This window comes from Phaethon aethereus (assembly GCF_964289735.1).
Source record: "Phaethon aethereus genome assembly, chromosome: 3".
NCBI lineage: Eukaryota > Metazoa > Chordata > Aves > Phaethontiformes > Phaethontidae > Phaethon > Phaethon aethereus.
The window spans coordinates 81302517-81320373 of record NC_138576.1 but is presented as its reverse complement, the minus strand read 5'-3'; the positions used below and the strand labels follow the sequence as shown (position 1 = coordinate 81320373).

At 39.1% G+C, this 17857-nt stretch overlaps 1 protein-coding gene across 1 annotated transcript in view; it reads right to left on the bottom strand.

Moving 5' to 3' along the window:
* Positions 1–1456: 1456 nt before the first annotated feature.
* The window catches only part of SMOC2 (SPARC related modular calcium binding 2), a gene marked incomplete at its 3' end in the record, with an annotated part of 144692 nt that continues 128291 nt past the window's right edge, over positions 1457–17857 (bottom strand). The window contains exons 10-13 of the mRNA XM_081998145.1: positions 8348–8450; positions 7165–7439; positions 4279–4322; positions 1457–1480 (exon numbers count right to left, since the gene is read on the bottom strand). Coding sequence (XP_081854271.1) covers positions 1457–1480; positions 4279–4322; positions 7165–7439; positions 8348–8450 — 446 coding nt within the window. The remainder of the gene's footprint in view (positions 1481–4278; positions 4323–7164; positions 7440–8347; positions 8451–17857) is intronic.

Genomic DNA, 17857 nt, shown 5'->3' with positions numbered 1-17857 from the left:
CACTGCATACAGTGTTTCCTATCACTTCAGCATAGGTTGAAATTGAAATGAGACATTTTTATTTGCAAAAAAGCTTTTCCAGGTACAAGCTCAAGCCAGGGTGCTATTATGATTAGCTAGTCACATGTCAGATCCCACACATTATTTAAACAAACCAGAATGAAATGACTGCTAGTTGCAATATTCCTGCCTTTTCATGTCAGCTCCTAGATGCCAACAGCCCATCTACCACTGCATCGATCAACCCAGCTGCTTGTAACTCACAGTTGTTCAAGAGCTGAACCTTTTTTACTTGGGTCCCCTGCTCTAAATTCACATCCGCAAGTTCTTATTCCCCTCAGGCACACATACAAAAAAGCACTGGGGGGAGAAATGACAAAGGCGGCATGGAAACTTGTGAGAACTTCTTTCAGACAGCAAGGAAAAAGCCTCAGGCAGGGGCGACATGAGTAGCCCCTCCTGACGGCAACTGTTCATAATTTGTTCAGCTTTACCTCTAGTGGACCCCGAGGCAAACCAAGGAGCTGATGGGGGCAGCCAGATGGAGGGGAAGAAAAGGCTGAAAAATCTGTTTAGCCTTCCCTGTCTCTTTTTAGTTAGATTTACAATTTTGATGCATACAAAGTCTGCTCCTGCTTTGCACTGACCACAGAAACATGCTTCTAGGCCCAAGTTGAACCGGACAGGAGTGACACTATAATCCACCTTGCTCCTTGTGGGTTTACTGTATAATACCCCAACTGAAAACAAACAGGGGAAAAAATCCTACCAAAACTTATAATGGAAGGCACCTCAAAAATCGATAAAAGGTTATGTTTTTCTACCAGTATCCCAACTGTAGAATAACTGTTTTGAATCCATTAGCGGTTGCATTCTCATTGCATGACCTTTGGAAAGCATAATAATAGCGACAATAAAAAAACAAAATGAAATAAAATATTGCCACCAATGAAAAATCTGTTCAGTTAAAAACTGCAAAACCAAGTCAACAGCAATTTACACACTTCCCTCAGTCCTGCAAACCTGAAACACCCAACACTGCTTGGAAAAGATTGAGAATACAGTAGACTTTTCAACATAACTCTACTTAAATGACAGTATTGATTAAGAAAAACAAGGCATAATATTGAAACCAAAATACATAGAATCAGGTTTCTATGCTACTTTTTGCCAAAAAGCTATTTTTTTAAAAATGGTTTAAATGCAAACTTTTACATCTCCAACACGTTTTACATATTTCAGACAACAAAAGAATACACATACATTGTATGTGATAATTTTTCAAAACTAGCCATTACATTTTCACAGATTAAAAAAAGTCTGCTTAAATATTTCATTTCTACAAAAGTGAATTTACATTTTTAAGTACAAAGTGCAAATACTACAGTTGTTTTTATTGCCTTTTGGTGAGGAAATCTCCCACATGTCAGAGATCTGCCTTGGATCAGTAAGCTGTTCACCCTTGCTTCTTAGAAACTTGCTGAAAGAGAGAGAGTTGGAAAAATTTGCATTATTAATGACATTTTCAAGTAATCTAGTATAAACATTTATCTCTATTTTTCAGCAGCATCCACATCGCACTGTGAGAACAAAAGTTCTGCACAAATATATATGGGGAATAAAACAACCCCTGCCCTGTAGTCCTTCATGGCACCTACGAGCACGAGTATGAGCCACATCTTCACTATTTCTTACCTATGGTCTCTTTAAATCTATACCTGTCAAACACACAGTTTTAGCAACTGCCTGGGCAAGTCCCTGGTGCAATATACCTTTCTATGGCATGCGATGTATAAGGAACGGGCTGCTGGCCAAAATCTTATGAACAACCTATAGTTTCCTTGTAAACTTTTTGCGAGGCTGCAAAAGACCCTCTGGGTCTCATTGACAGCGTGTCTGCAGGTATGTGTATGTTTGTTGGGCAGGGTGGAGCTGAGCAAGGGAAATACACCTGGCCACCACCCCAGTTCTGTCAGATGCACCATGTATTTGACCTCTTTTAGAGCAACTACAGCTGAGGCTCAGTTAGCATATTAGTATATGTATCTGTATCTGCTTGCTTTCAGTAAGCTTGTATGTCCATGCACACATACAGATGTACACATATATAAAAAAAAATATTCAGGAATACATGCCTAAGCACACATAAACATATATATAACTGAACTGCCACAATAAACTAGTAGAAAATGAGCTCTTGAGTGTCCATCCCCTGAGTGGTGCAAATCTGACCACTCCTCCTTAGATGGGTCGTTTCCTTTCAGTGGCTTCCACCCAGCCCAGTTGCTTTTCAGTAACTTCCTTTCAAGTGAAAACTTTTGCGATGAAAGCCACCTTCTGCATTTGCAGCCGCGTTTTGTTTGAGCATGAAACTGCCAGCAGATGGTTTGCTGAGCCAGCCTTAATTCAAGGCTATCATTTGTCAGCAACAGCTTTTAAAATAATTGGTGCTGAGTCAGCAAAATTACTGGACAAAATTAAAAAACATAGACACTCTAAGACAATTTTATTACAGATTCTGCAAGTCAGGATCAGATTACAGGAAAGGGGAGAGGTCTTGTCAAGCTTCAAGTGTAATGCACGTGTGCCAGTAATTGCCATTATATAATTAAAATAACCCCTTTTAATGTTTTTGAGTTCCGACAGGATAATTGTTTTCAGGCTGCCTTGTTTAAAGCATAAGTGATTTGTGGAGGAACTTGAAAAGTTAAGACCACAAACATTTGTTTAAACAAACAGAAACTTATCACATCCCTCTAGCTGTGAGATTATTTTATATTCCATCAAAGGTATGTAGGAGGTCTCTGGTAGAACCCACAACCAATGTTGAGCTTGCCTTAGGAAGTGTGAACCTAACATCAAACAAATCAGAGATAAAGCAAGTAACAAATTGACTAGCAACAATGAGAGGAAGATTTCTCTTGGCTTGTGGGAAGGTTCACCCTGGGTTTAATTTTTAACAAATTAATCTAGCTTTCTGATAGGTGGGAAGACATTAACCGCAACTATGGTTTTGAGATATTTTTAGCCAAATTCCTATTTTCCCAGCTTCAGGGTTACCTAAACTGTTCTTATAACATGTTTATATGAAGGTTTTTAAAAACAATTCATCATTTACTGATGCTTTTGTGGGAATTAATCATTTAATTCCTCCAACATACAAAAGTGAGGCAAGAATGGTATGAAGATAATTCTTTTACTGGACCATTGAAGTAACTGGCAGAGTCACAAGTCCTTCTTCAGACCCATGCAAAAGTGCTGGGAAGTTGTGTCCATGTTGTCCAGAGAAGTGAATCTTTAGGATTAATAATTATAAAAAGAGACACACACACAAATGAGAAGCCCTTTTTAAACCTTTTTCCTGAGCTTCCATTTGAATCCCTCCTTTTCAATGTGTATCTTTCCTTGATTTAAAAATTCTGCTTTTGTGCCTTTTGTAGCTCTGAATGCCTTGAGTAGCCAAAATACCATGAATGACATACACTGGTGTTATTCAGAAAAACAAAATCAAGTCTTTGCAGAAAATTGATGCAAAAACAACTCACAGATTATGTTGTCAGGGCACTTGACATTTTATTTGCTACAGTCATTCTGCAGACCTAAACAATTTCAGTTTTGACATGCATCAGCAGACTGAGGCAAATCCTAGTTCTCCAGCATCATTTTGCTCAGCCAGCAAGGGCATTTGAAAGTGACAGCTCTTTTCTCTACGCTAAGAGTTTAAAAGGTGTTTAAAACCACCACACAATAATTCAGTGGGGTTTGCGAAATAGAGATTTTCACAGGGCATGGGAAACGCATGGCTTTTTTCACAAAAAGTAATTTCAGTCAAAGTTTGTGTCTATAGTATGACTCACGAGAAAGTTAACGGAATTCAGTTAAAGCAAAAGGTAAATGAAGATAAAGCCGCGCACATTTGAAAGTGTTTGGGAATGCTGACATTCAGGAATGCAGAAGACTCATACAAGGGCTCAATTACACTCATCTAATTATCACTAACCTAGATGTCAATTACACTTTACTAGGAACATCCACATGCAAGCATAATTCACTTCTTTGCATTTATACACATTTACTCTGCATCTGTAGTTGACTGATTCAGCTTTCCTTACATAGAACTTAAGTGAAAATATGTTAATCGGGACGCTGCTCTACATCTTCCTGGCAAGTCTGCAGAATGGCAGATGAATGCAGTTTGAAGCTGCAATGATAACTGCTAAAGCCACAGGAAGTTCTGCTGAGCAAGACAGGAATGGAGGTCTCGCTCTCAGTACTCACCTGCCTGCTGGATGAAGTACTCTCAGTGTTGGTTTTGGGCGCCGCTAAAGGAGGGAAAAAAAAAACGTTACTCATTTAGTTTGCAAATTATATGTAGCATCCAGAAGAACTGAAGCCCTCATTTTGGTATTTTTTAGAGCAGGGTAACTGCACAGCTTTCACTAAATAGGATAAAATATTTCAAATCTTTCATTGAAACATCCACTTTTTTTGAGGTGTTGCTTCTATCATGTTGTATGAAAGCTGAATGACAATCTGACATTTCTTGCCGGTTAATACGTGACATTTGCTTAGGACAGATTGCATCTAGTCAGTGTTGAAAATTTAAAACTTATTAAATCTTTAGTAGTAAATATAGCCTATTATCCCTGGTGGGAAAGAAGCATGGACAAGCAGACTGTTTGGAAAGCATTCACTTTACTTAAAGACATTGCACAGGAACAGCTCTACCAGCCAAAGATGTTGTCCACATTTAATCTATAAAGCAACAGCATTATTCCTGGTTTTTAAGTTTCTTAGTGGTGAAGTCCAAGACAGTGCTCTAAATGAGGGGGAAAAACCCCAGCTACATCAGTCTGCTGGCCCATTCACCTTCACAAGCAAACTTGGGAGGTTCGGGAGGACAGTTTTCAATGTCAGTTTGTTAGTCAGTCAAGCTGCATTGGGACAAAGAGGAATGAAACTGGACCTTGAAAAATACTGCAGAAACTACCATTCCCCTGAGAAAGTACGTTTTGCAGCTCTCTGGCTCTTATATTACTTCAAATAATTCTCACAAGACACCTGGGGACTCACACAGAATGATACAGAGCAGCCTCCTTATCTCAGCTTTCACACCTCACATGATGGAGTCTCACCTATTCCTAGAAACGTAACTCCAGCTGTAATGGGGTGGTGACTGATTTCTTTTGTGCAAGTGAAAGGTTTATCAGAAAGGAAATTTTAATTATCAAGCAGGAGAAACAAAACAGAATGCTGATATTCCAATGAAAGCAGTTTTTATTGTCTTGTCTTTAAAAATGGTTTGGTTTAGAATTTTTTTTCAACTGGATGCCATTAGTTTTTCACTGCAAAAGTTCTGAGGTATTTTTTCCTTCCAAAAATTAATGTTCTCATTATTGACTACGTTTTTTTGGGAGAAGCTCTGTTAAAAATCTCCAATTAAGGTGAACATAACTTTTTCTTTAGCTATATCTGTGTGTTATCTTCATATAATTTCATATAAAACCAACTTTCTTTTCCAAAGCAGGAGAATCCTAATCCTTGGGGGGGGGGGGGGGGGGGGGTGTCACTGAAATGGGCACAGGAAAATCTGGATTTTGGTTTGAGTTTTGCTATAGCTTTCCTTTATGTCCTGGAGTATTGGACACAAATTTAACCTACACTAAGACCAAGGAGTGCCAGCTGCAGCAGGACAGAATTGTCTGGATGTTAACATATGGAGTGACCATAACGGCCTCCACTTCAAGACACTAGTCTGCCAAATAGTGTAAATGAAAAAGCTGTTACATTTCACAGAATCACAGAATCATTGAGGTTGGAAAAGACCTTTAAGATCATCAAGTCCCACCATCAACTCAACACCACCAAGCCCACTAAACCATGTCCTGAAGTGCCATGTCTACATGTTTTTTGAACACTTCCAGTGATGGTGACTCCACCACCTCCCTGGGCAGCCTACTCCACTAGAGAGTAAGAGACACTGAGAGTCTGACCACTCTCTCAGTAAAGAAACTTTTCCTAGTATCTAGTCTAAACCTCCCCTACTCCACTAGAGAGTAAGAGACACTGAGAGTCTGACCACTCTCTCAGTAAAGAAACTTTTCCTAGTATCTAGTCTAAACCTCCCCTTGTGCAACTTGAGGCCATTTCAGTTTCCACATTTATAGCAAAAAGATAACAACAGTCATCCACCTTCATATACGGTTTTTTCACCTCCCTCACCTAAGTGAAAATTGCAAGGTATTATTATTAGGTCCACAAAAACCACAGAAAAAATATCCTGCATATTAAATATTTGTTTTGAGATACATGTTTCTGTGAGACATAGACAATTTACTTTATTAGTACAATGTAGAGGTATTCCTTCTTTCTCCAGTATTCCCTTTCCAGGACTGAATACAACCAATTTTGTGGACACCATTTTATTTCTGACTGCATTCCCTATTTGACTTGCTTTTCGTTTCCTATCACACCTTTGTTTTACTGCCCTGGCATTATTTTCAGGTCCCAGCGAAACAAAACAATTTGCCTATATTCATATTCTACAGCTTCTTGCAGTATGGGGATCTACTGTTGTTGTTTACAGTATTTTTTAAAAATTCTTCTTTGTTTTCAGGAATCATGTGGCTGAACTCTGAAGGGGCCACTACACACCGTAGCTAGTTGTTCCCCTTCCTACCAATCTGGCAGCAAGGTAAGATAGCTATGTACCAGCAGTTGTTCCACCTGCTTGGCAGATGACGACATTCCTCACTGTATCTCTAAACCACATTTGAGAAATGAGAAGTCATTAGAAAGCTCAACAATCTGCTTCCTTCCCATCAGGAATCCAAAAAGCACAGGTGTGATCCTTCGACTCATTTAGGACATAGTACTATAATAATATTAAACTGGCTTTTTGATGACTGTTAATGTCATCGTATCGTCTTAAGTTTCCTACTGTAATATATTTAATGGTCAGAATCAATGTGGAGTTCTTGATTCAGTTGGAGCAAAGTAATGATTTGCCTACACCGAAGCAGCTTTCCTGCCATCTGCCCTAAGCAACAGCTGCATTAGCTACAGACAGCTGTGTTCTTTTATTTTGTAGTCTTCTGACATATACGAATATCAGACTTTGCCAGCTTTGCAGAATCTAGTGAAAAAGGTAGAAGAGGTTCTTACTATGGCGTTTCTTTGTTTCTGCTTTACCTTCTTCTTTTGTTACTCCCAAGCAGCCCATTAATTCTTGAACTGATAAGGACTTATCATTGTTCACATCACAGTATTCCACAAACTTCTTCACACATTTCTTGGGTTTTGATTTCTTTCTTAGGAATCTCTTAAATGGCTTGATTTCTTTCTTGCCAATGTCACCACTGGAATTTTTATCTAGCTGTTTGAAATACCAGTGGACCACTCTCTCTTCCAGAGTATGATTCGGATCAGGCTCTGAAACCCTGAAACACAAGAATTTAGTCTTAATTTTGATATACAAGCCTCAGTTTATACCTTTATTTCAGAACAGTTAAATCACCATCAGATACTTTGTTACATAAAACTCCCTGCTTTTGGCCACTAGCTTCTTGTAGTGAATCCCTCTTTTTTCACTTTGGACAACTGTATCCTAAATTTTACACTAAGGGCTGGAATTTGCTCTTAGTTAACTTTCTGAAACTGTGTTGAGGTCAGCACCATACTCAGAAAACAGTGCTTTCCCCTTTCATTTCCTGAAACAGAAAAAAGTGAAGACAGAAATAAAAGAGAAAAAGACAGTTTCATGGTTGGCAGACATATTAAAACGCGTAATATACCCAGCTGACATAGGTCAACAGACAGCATCACCAAATACCTAAGCTCCGATTACAACCCATGATGGATGCTATTAGAGATAAAACACTTAAATATATTGAATTACAGGGTAAGTTATAACAATAAAGGCCACCTCCTCTTCAGATGGTAAGAACCTGACCTGCAGACACCTGAAGTTTGACAGCACTACTTGTGCCTGTTGATAGCATTGTTTTGTTTTACAAGCAACTGGGCAAAATATGAATCAGGAAGGTAGCACACATTCATCAAGTAAAGCCTGAGAGGAGAACAAAGGCTGAGACACAGTTGCACCAGCAGCTACAGATAAACTCTAATCTGTGCTGCTGCTGAGAATTCACCTATCAAGGGCATCTCTTGTCCATGGACTACCACACATAGTCCACAGTGGTAACTTTGAAGTAAATTCTCCTAGATAGATTCTTGGAAGTTTATCCTTTGTGAAGGCAGAATAAGAATTACCTCTTAAAGCCCTCAACAATTCATTCACCAATGCCAGAATCCTTTTAAAGACACACAAAAAGGATCTGAAACCCACCGGCTAGAAGACAATGATGGATCAGAGACTGCATGCACCATATCCGTAGACAATGCATCCAAAACACTAGTCAGGAACTCATTCTTCTTGGCCCCAGGACAACCTAGAAAACAAGATTTTTTTTTTTTTCTTATTTCCTCTTTTTACAACATTTAAATTCCGACAGAAGTTCAAACCTAGAGATAGATGTGACCCCCTGTACACAAATTCCTATAAACTGTGGACAAGTTCATAACATAATTCAAAGACAAGCATCTAAATTCAGGTACCTATCTGTAATATACAGCAGGAATAAAAAACAGCCTTTTGAACTCAAGCAAGTGGGAATATGGTTTACATATCTTGGGCCCCTTTCTTTCAATTTTGTCCATTACTTTTCCTTCTTTAAGATATTTTTTACATGGGTGTCACATTTGGAAAAGAACAGATTTGAAACAACAGAAGTTTCATGACACAGGCCATTTGAAATGCGGACTAGAAGCCCATAGCACAACACTTCTTTCAGATTTCCACCTTTCCTCCTCTGAACTACCATTGGCTTTCTCAGCATGCATTCTCTCAGTGCCTTGATCTTCCTCTCTGTAAAATGACAGTCAACTCCTTTCCTCTTTCACTTTCTCTTCGATGGGGGTTAACTCCCACTGTACAGCACCTAGCCCAATCAGATGCTGTTAGTTGGTACTTTGGTTCACACTCTGGGATCCTATGGTGATGCTAGATCATCCTCATAATTACATTCCCTATGCCACGAAGTTCTTCCCTGAAAGAAACTGACAGCACATTTCAGACATGTAATACATCAGATACATATATACTGAAAGATATACTCTTAGAGCAGTGCAGCTGGAGCAGATAAATTCATCTGACAAGCACATGGATGTTGACACATGGAGGTTTGCTTATGCGATTCTCCTCTTCCCTAGGGCCCTGAGCGAAACACCAGGTCTTCCCCTAGGCCTGTAATAGCTGGCTTAAACTCTAGGATGATCCACAAGCAGTGACACAGAGATGACAATCTTGAAGCTGGAGTCCATGGAAGGACTTTCACAGACCATTCTGTGCTGGAGGCCTGCTTTCCCGCAGTTCTGTTCTTAAGTGAAAAAGAGAAACACTTCAAAGTGTTGTGGAAAAGGAAGATTAGTCAATCAGTAAGGATTCGTTCTTTCATTGCACTTCTCAGTGACCTCTGGAGTAGGTCAGATAATCAGTAGGATTATCTGAGCCTGAAAAACCTCATCTTGCCCAGAAAATTATTTTTTAATACATCCCATGTTGATCTAAGGAAATTAACTCAGCTGTGTTGCAGTAAGAATAGCTCAGCTATTATGTATAGCAGCAGCACCCACTGCATATTAGTGTCTAACACATTCATGCAGTTATGAATTTGCTGCTTCTTACGTGATTGCCTTCAGCACCAGGGACATTTTATACCAGTAACTGTAAAAGGCATATAGCAGGAATCCACTGAAGCAAGTTTCAGTGCGCTAAAAGTACACATCTGAAGCCAGATGTCACTTTCCTAGGTAAGTTCTTCTTCTCTTAGCCTTTAACCAGTTGGGTTTTTTTCCTGTCACAACTGGAAAAAAAAGAAAAATGAAAGAAAAAAAACCAACCCAACAGCCACGACTATAATCCTAAGTTTGAATTCAGTGAGACAAGCACTTGAGCTTTCTCTGTAAGGCACAGAAATTAGAAGGATGGCAAGAGATTAACAGAGAGGGACAGAAGACTATACCAATAGGTTCCTGGCAGCATTTAGTGCATAATTCAAAAGTATATTCTCTAGAGCAAAGAGCTTGCTGGTAAGTAAGGCTCAGACACCACCACTGTGTAAGTAAATTGTGCATTGTGATTTAAATGAAGACACATAAATTTGCAAGTCACAAAAGCACATTTGCCCAGAGATGAGCAGGCAGAGCCCAAGCAGTTCCCATGCAGAAGGTACATCCAGCCATGTTAGCACGGCAACCTGCCTGAACCAAGCAACTAAGTCTCTGAGCAACCTACTGAGCTCAGCACTATCTCTTGCTAGCAAAGGTACTCAGCCTGTGGACCAGAGATGCTTCTCTTCAACAGAGAGGCAAAAAGAGGTCTGTTTGAGGCTCTCCCTGTAGACCTATCTTGAATGACACAAGCTTTATCCATTTTGTGCTGGGGCTGTGTTACTATCAGGCAGAAGCTTGAATCCAAACATGAGCTGTGAATTCATACAGGCTCGTGGAAAATGGAGATGATAATACCGCAGCGTATAACAATGCAGCAAAATATGCAGACAAGACAATTTGACTTTTTCTCTCTTTCTGTTCTTTTTTGGATAGAAATAACATTAATACTCAGTTTGATTTAGGAGCTCCACCTGAATTTTTCATACACTTAGTTATGAGTGTATTCCTGAAACATCTGGAAGAAACAAAAACGTATGCTTTAGGTAGTTTCCACTGCTGTCCAGGGAGCTGCTGAATGTACACGTGCTACAGATTGTAGAGATCAAAATCATGACTTAGCTTGCTATTTATGAGATACAGCTATGTAGGGAAAAGTACCAACTTCTAAATTCCCAAGAAATCAAGGAGAAAAAATTCCATCATTTAAAGCCCGTCTCTGACAATTTTCCCTAAGATTAAGAAAGGTTTCTAAATGTGTATTGCATAAAGTTGCAATAGCAGCTGACAGCAATAGAAATCTTCTCATAGAAAAGAAATCTCACTGTTAAAACAAACACAATCGGTTGCTGTGAAACATTCTGAATTATAACTCTACTACTTAACGTAAAATGACAGCCCACAAAATCCTCACCAGTTAAATACAGAGAAAATATTCCGTTTCTCCCAATTACAATTTTTGCTGATGTGTGGGCAATCACACAGCAATTTACCTTACAGTGAAATCTCTGTTCTCTGCAGGTGTTATTAACTCAGAATAATTCTCTGGAGGTTTCACGCTGAGCTTTAATTTTCAACAAACTTGCGGATGAAATGGCAAGACTGAGGGAGCTTTAGCTTGATTGTAATGAATAATTCACTCTTACTGGACTAAATATAGAAAGGGAAAGACTAGTCTCTTATGGAAGCCTTATGCTTCTCACTACGGTTTATGCGCTTCAGTTTCTTCTTCTGCAGCTGCTTGTCCTGTGTGGATTTGACAGCTTACATAAATAATAATTTGTTGTTAAAGGGTTGAAGTTGAAACCACATGGAGTTAACCTACAGGTTTAGAGACGTAACGTAGAGTTGAGTGTTTGCTTTAAGGATAATTTTATCCAGAGTAAACCTTAGACCAACAAATACATACCACAAATGACAGGAATATACAAACACCTCATTTCAGCTATAATATAAAGGTAATCAAAGAATTGTCATTGTACATTATATATATCATATGTATAGGTGTCTTTATAAATATATCTACCTTTAGTACTGGGGATGGATTTTTGGAGTTAAATCTGTGGGGCAGTTGTTTATAAACCTTCTAAAATATGCACCCAAGTGCCTTAGAGCTCCCTGCTTGGTTGATAATAATCTACTACTGTCAATCTTGGAAGATTATCTTTTACAGCACATCTGAAGTCATGGTTAGAAAAGTATTTTGTTCATTCCTGTAAAAATGTGAATACAATAGATAAGATTAATCACTTTAAAAGGGAGTTTACATTAATCTTCCTGCAAGAGAGGAAACCATCTTGAGTCAGTCAGTCACTCAAGTAATTAAAGGCATGACAACTTCCAATTAGCAAACTTAAAGCTTCTTTTCTATTCCCTATTTGTTAATATGAATATCAGGCTTAGCAGTGCACTCAAATGCAATGACCAAGTAAGTTTTGATCTGTCAAAAAACACTATTCAAGTTTCTTTTGCAGCTTTGACTTCACTGAAATATAGTGGTATACAGGAGAAAAGGATTTAACAAAGTTTGTCAGTGCTACTGGTTATGCTGGGAGAGCAGACGAGACAAGGAAAATATTCTTTTCTTGGACTTTTATTCTATACATACATATATGTACATTTCATGAGTTTATTTCTGTTGATCCATATAAATCACAAGTTTGTGTTTGCATAGATGTGCTGAGGGTCCTCCTCATTTTTTGGAGGACTTCCTGAGCTCTTTCTGAGCCCCATTCCAGAAAAAAAGCCCTTCAAAAGGTGAGCCTGAGCACTGAAATTTGTAACTCTGCTGGGGACTAAAAATCATGGCCTCAACAGACTCACTGGTTTTATGGCTCTCACTGCACCTCCTGGTAACCTCTCACAAACAGTAATTATCTACCTCTTAGTCTCTATCCTAGAGGGGTTGAGGACATTATCATCTCTGCTTGTTAACATCCTTGAGGTATTACCCTTTTTTTTTTTTTTTTCTGTTCTTTTTGCTCTCAAATATTCTTACCAGTTAAAAGAATTAAGTTAAACTCAGAGACAAATTCTCTTTTATCTGTGCTTACCCAAATTTCAGAAATTAATACAGTAGAATAGAACAGATGTTAGCTGGAGGGGAGCTACAGATCCATTGCTTTGTAGCCTCAGATCTCTATGCCTTACAGGGAAGAACTTCTGGAGAAGAGTAGGAAGCAGATTTCAGTTATCCACATAGATTTGAATTTCTTTTTGTTACTATTTTAAAATTATCTTTCTGTTCTAATTTCAGGGGGGAAAAACCAAAAGAGTTAACAAAGGATGCTCTTTCAAGGCCCTACCCTTCAATCCCAGACATTCATATCATACCAAAGTGCATTGAGTGGGATTTGTTGAACTTGAGCCTGCTGAAATGAGGTGTCTCACCCATAACAGTTATTTAAACTCTTTATAAAGGAACCTATTCAGAAGGCGTTCATCCCAACTACCTTAGACTTTTTTTAGAATAGGATAGGAATTCCCTTAAAATGTGTCTCTTCTTCCCCATTAACTACTGAGGAAGCACAGACAGCAAACTTACACTCCCAGGTGGTGTAAAATTGCTTGTGACGAATTCTATACGTATCTGGTTTGTAAGTTCATTTAGGCTCAAACTACTCTGTTACTCTTCAGGTAAATGTGGTGGAAAGAAGGGATAATGTTCATAGCAGAAACACATATGATCCTATAAACAGTTTTCACAGGCAACTGCATAACAAAGTTAAGCTAGGGCATTTGTTGATAGGAAAAGCAGTACATTACGTTTATTTCAGTTCTCGTAATATTATTGTTAAACAAGAAAAGGAGAATCAGAACATCCCAGCATAACACAGGAGTGTGAAATGACTAACTTTTGATTACCACTTTTCAGTTTGGTTTTTCCTCCATGAGAATTTGAAAGGCTTTTGAGAAGCAAATTTCTTGCTGGTAACCATTCAGAGATGTCACTGTGAGGACAGGCAGGGATGAACCACCTAGAACACTGTAATCCGCTCAGATGCCATCCAAAACTCACAGCAGAGCTTGAGAAGGTCTGTGGACCTTATTTGTCTTTTTTAAACATTCTCTTGTAGATTTTCATCTTTCTAGGTTTGACTGGGGACTGGAAAAAGATCTGAAAACTCAGATGATAAGGAGATCTTGCTCCTTTGCTGCTTAACTGGACACAAGGCAGATGATGTTTTTATTAGGTAGTCACTGCCTACACAATATCTACCCCAGTTTTGGAGACCAAAGACATTTCAGTATTCTCAGAAGAATCTGAAATTCTGAGCATTTAGGTTCAATTTGTGCCAATGCAAACACCTAACCTTTAGAGGCTTGTCACCTTACATTTAACCTGACCTGCAACACAGCCATGTGGATCCAGCGCCTGTGTAAGAAACACAACGTATTTGTCTGAAGTGTTGGCACAGTGAGACAAGTCAATCAGCCCACTGCTTAGGACACAGAGAGAAGGGCTTCAGGATTTGAAAGGGACGCAAAAAAAGCCCAGAAGACAAAAGCAACTGGATCCGATTTTCCAAAGGTTATACTTCTGCTTTTCATACTGCATTTCATGACTGCCTCTCCCTGAGATATACAGCTGGTACTTCTGACTACAGCAACACTTTCAACAGTAGCTTATTAAATTGAAATATTTTGGAATCCAGTTTTGTATAGCATGGCAGGCATCTGGATCTCCACATTATCACTCTGAGAGCCTTAACAATTAACAAACCAATATTACTTAGGGAGTCAAAATGCAGTCCTTTACAGTAGGCATTTATTACTTCCAATTCATTTGTATTTTCATCATGTTGTTATGTTTCCTCTCAGGAGATGGATATAAAATAGCCATATTTAATTACCCCCATTTAACTATCCATTAAAAACGAAAAGCTATTACCAAAAAAGTATGTTGTTGCAATTATGGGAGTGACCTCAGAAATAAGGTGCATAATTCTGGTCTCCTGCTGGAAAAATTGAACTATGGGGACTTGCTTAGTGGGGATGTTTTCTACATTACTTAATTAATCTAAGCAGTCTGCTCCTTGGAAACGTGCATGAAAAAACAGCCTTTTCTGCATACTGATGTTGGTTTTTTAACCTTTCTGGATATCTCTTACTGAGACTTTTGCCATTGGAGGCATCAGCTGAAAATCTCAAAAGCATCCACTCTCAGCTAAAGCCAGAAAAAAACTCTCTATTCAGATACTATGAACCAATGGTCATTAAAGCAAAAAGATAAAGGAAATTCAGAGCTCAGTTAGAAACTGAGCCCAGCTGCACACATTATGTGAGATCTATTTTCTAAGAGTCCCTGTCCATGGAGTGGTACCAGGTTTTCAGAGAGAAGAGCAGAACCTTCAAGGCAGTCTGCGGTTCTTACACTGTCGTAACACAGGATGGATGGAGATGTAAGGCCAGCACTCCTTAAAGATACCTTTCAGCCCCTCAAAGTGAGTTACATACATGATGGATTTTTTCAAATGCACCTTTGAAACACTGCCTTTTTTTTTTTTTTTTTTTTTTAATCCAAATGTAGGTGGTACAGAGCAACCACAACCTGTGGCACATAAATGGGGAATCCCACAGATGCAGTGACTTGGTGTCATCCTATCCTGCAATGAAAGCAGTGGCAGAACCACTAATTAGGAAGCTACGTCACGGCTAAAAGGACAGAAAGCATATTGTGGGATGTTGTAGGATGAGCTGGAAAAGGAGATGGGGAAGGGAGGAGCAGAAAGGAAGCAGAAGATCTAGCTATATTGCAAACAGTCAGGTGAAGTACCAGAATCCTTACTTATGTTTTATTTTGCTTATACAGATACCTACAAGTACTGAATTTGAATCAGGAGACAAATTTTCATCAGTGTTACCTGATTATTTTTTCTCCCTCCCACAGCTGGCAAATGAAATATTTAGAAATTGGATTTCCAACACAGAGGGGAGCTGGGAATAAGGGGAGGCAGGCATGGCTATTTCTTGGAACATTAACTGTATACTGAATTTTAACTTAGAATGAGTTTTTACAGCAGTGATTAAAAGAGGTTTATAAAATGGAAAATCTGGAAGTAACTGAAGTGAAACAAGAGTCAGCAAGAACCGCGAAAGCATTACTTGAACACTATGGAATGAATCAGTCCTTGGAAACCTGGCATCACAAAAATCTATCTCTCTCTTTATGTAGTATTTAATTTGGGATTGGCAGTTGTGTTACCTTCTTGGACAAATTCCATTAAACATGACAGATTACCTCTGCAAATACCATTTCAAATCTCACTGGCTCATCCTTAGCTAAATAAAAAAGTTGTAAAATGTCTAATACAAAAGCATAAATACAGCCTTACAATTGCTCAGCATGAAACTTTTACAAGGTATGATATTATGCAACAACGAAACACCCTTGGTTCCTGCTGAAGGAAGTGGGCATACTATGACAGACTGAAGGCTCAGGCCTTAATAATTAGACACTATTAATTTAATTTAAAAATTAAGGTTTGCTCCTAATTCACCATTACCCAGCTCATGTCTCCAGGGTTGATAGAGGGAGATCTCTGTAACTACAGCAGGTTTCCAAACCAACTTTCTTTGCAAATTGGCTTCTATTTGGAATGGATCCCCCAAGCCAAATATAATACTGTGTACCTCATTAAGCCACAATAAACTAATGTTCAAGTAATGATGAGCTTGACTTCATCTCAAAAAAAGCAGGGAAATTCAGAGTCGATCATGCCACCCTTAATTTGCAATCTACAGTAAGCACTGAGGAAATGCACACACAGCGCTTGGTGGCAAAGATCCTGCAACGACAGAAGCAAAATGGAGTAAATTAAAGATGGAGATGAATGTAACTATGGTTCTAAAGCGTCTGTCAGGAAGGATGCAATGCAGCTGACTTCATGTAAAATAGTTTACAGTGTGCGGTTTGATTACAAAGTGCCTCGGGTCATTTTACAGCAGGGAGATCCAATTACATGATAGCACTCCATTACAGGTTATGAGGACGGTTTCCTCACTGGACCACTACACGTGTGCTAGTTTCATTGTGTACGGTGTGGTCTGTTTCCCTCATGTGCTGCACATCCTGCATTTGGTCAGGAACCAGCTAGGAATATCCTGCAGCCATGCCAAGGCCTGGATTTCCCTGTACTGGTGCAGAAGCCCACCCTGTCAAACTTCAGCAGAGGTGCTGGAGTTTAATGTTACTCAGGTTGCCCAGAGTCAGTCACTTGGTAGTGACCAACTACAACAAGTAGTATCCGATAGGGCTGAGGAGAGAGGCTATTGAAAGTGGAAACCATCTCAGGCTTACTGACCAGGGTACTATAGAGGAAACAGAGAGACAGAGAAATACCCTGTCAATCATAGCCGTGCAGCAGTCGGGCTTGGTCTGCAAAAAAGCATGACCCCATTTTATACACAGGCTGACATGACATGGACTGCTGCAACACTGAGCACGTGTACACAAGTGTGTGTGTCCTATTTCTGGAGCAGGACGCGAAATCTCGTTGCAACAGCAACACATGAAGGAGGTTCTCATACACCTTGCTGGCTGCGGCTGTATAAATGGAGAGAGATGCAAACAAGACATCACATTATGTCTTTGTGTCCTGGGCATTTCAGGGGATAGGGGAAAAAAAATCTGAATGTACAACAGCAGCATCCCAAATGCTCATACCCAGCAAAACTGAGTCTTCTTGTGCATGTATATGGTGCATGCAGGAAATAGCATTTTGCAACATAAGTACTTGCCCGTTGGTGAATGGAACTGAAATAATGACACTGATTATAATTCATACACCCCACATTTCCATTCTAACTCTCATGTGAATTATTCTTTGGTATAAATATGCATACTCTAATGTTAATTTAGTAAACGGCAATCATTTTCCTTCTCAAGTGAATGAATGTAAAGCTCTCTTATTCAACATTAGAGGTCCATGCTGCATGCTTGGAGATACCCAACACTGCAAATTCCAAGAGACACAGACTTTCAGTCCATGACCTTTATATGACTAGAGTAAACCAAGCCCTCTGCAGATGGCTATAAAAGAGTTCACATGCTAGATTGTCAAAAATCAATAGGTGGTCTACTGTTGGTTAAAATCAGAAGGCAGAAGAGAAGGTAATGAGAAAAATG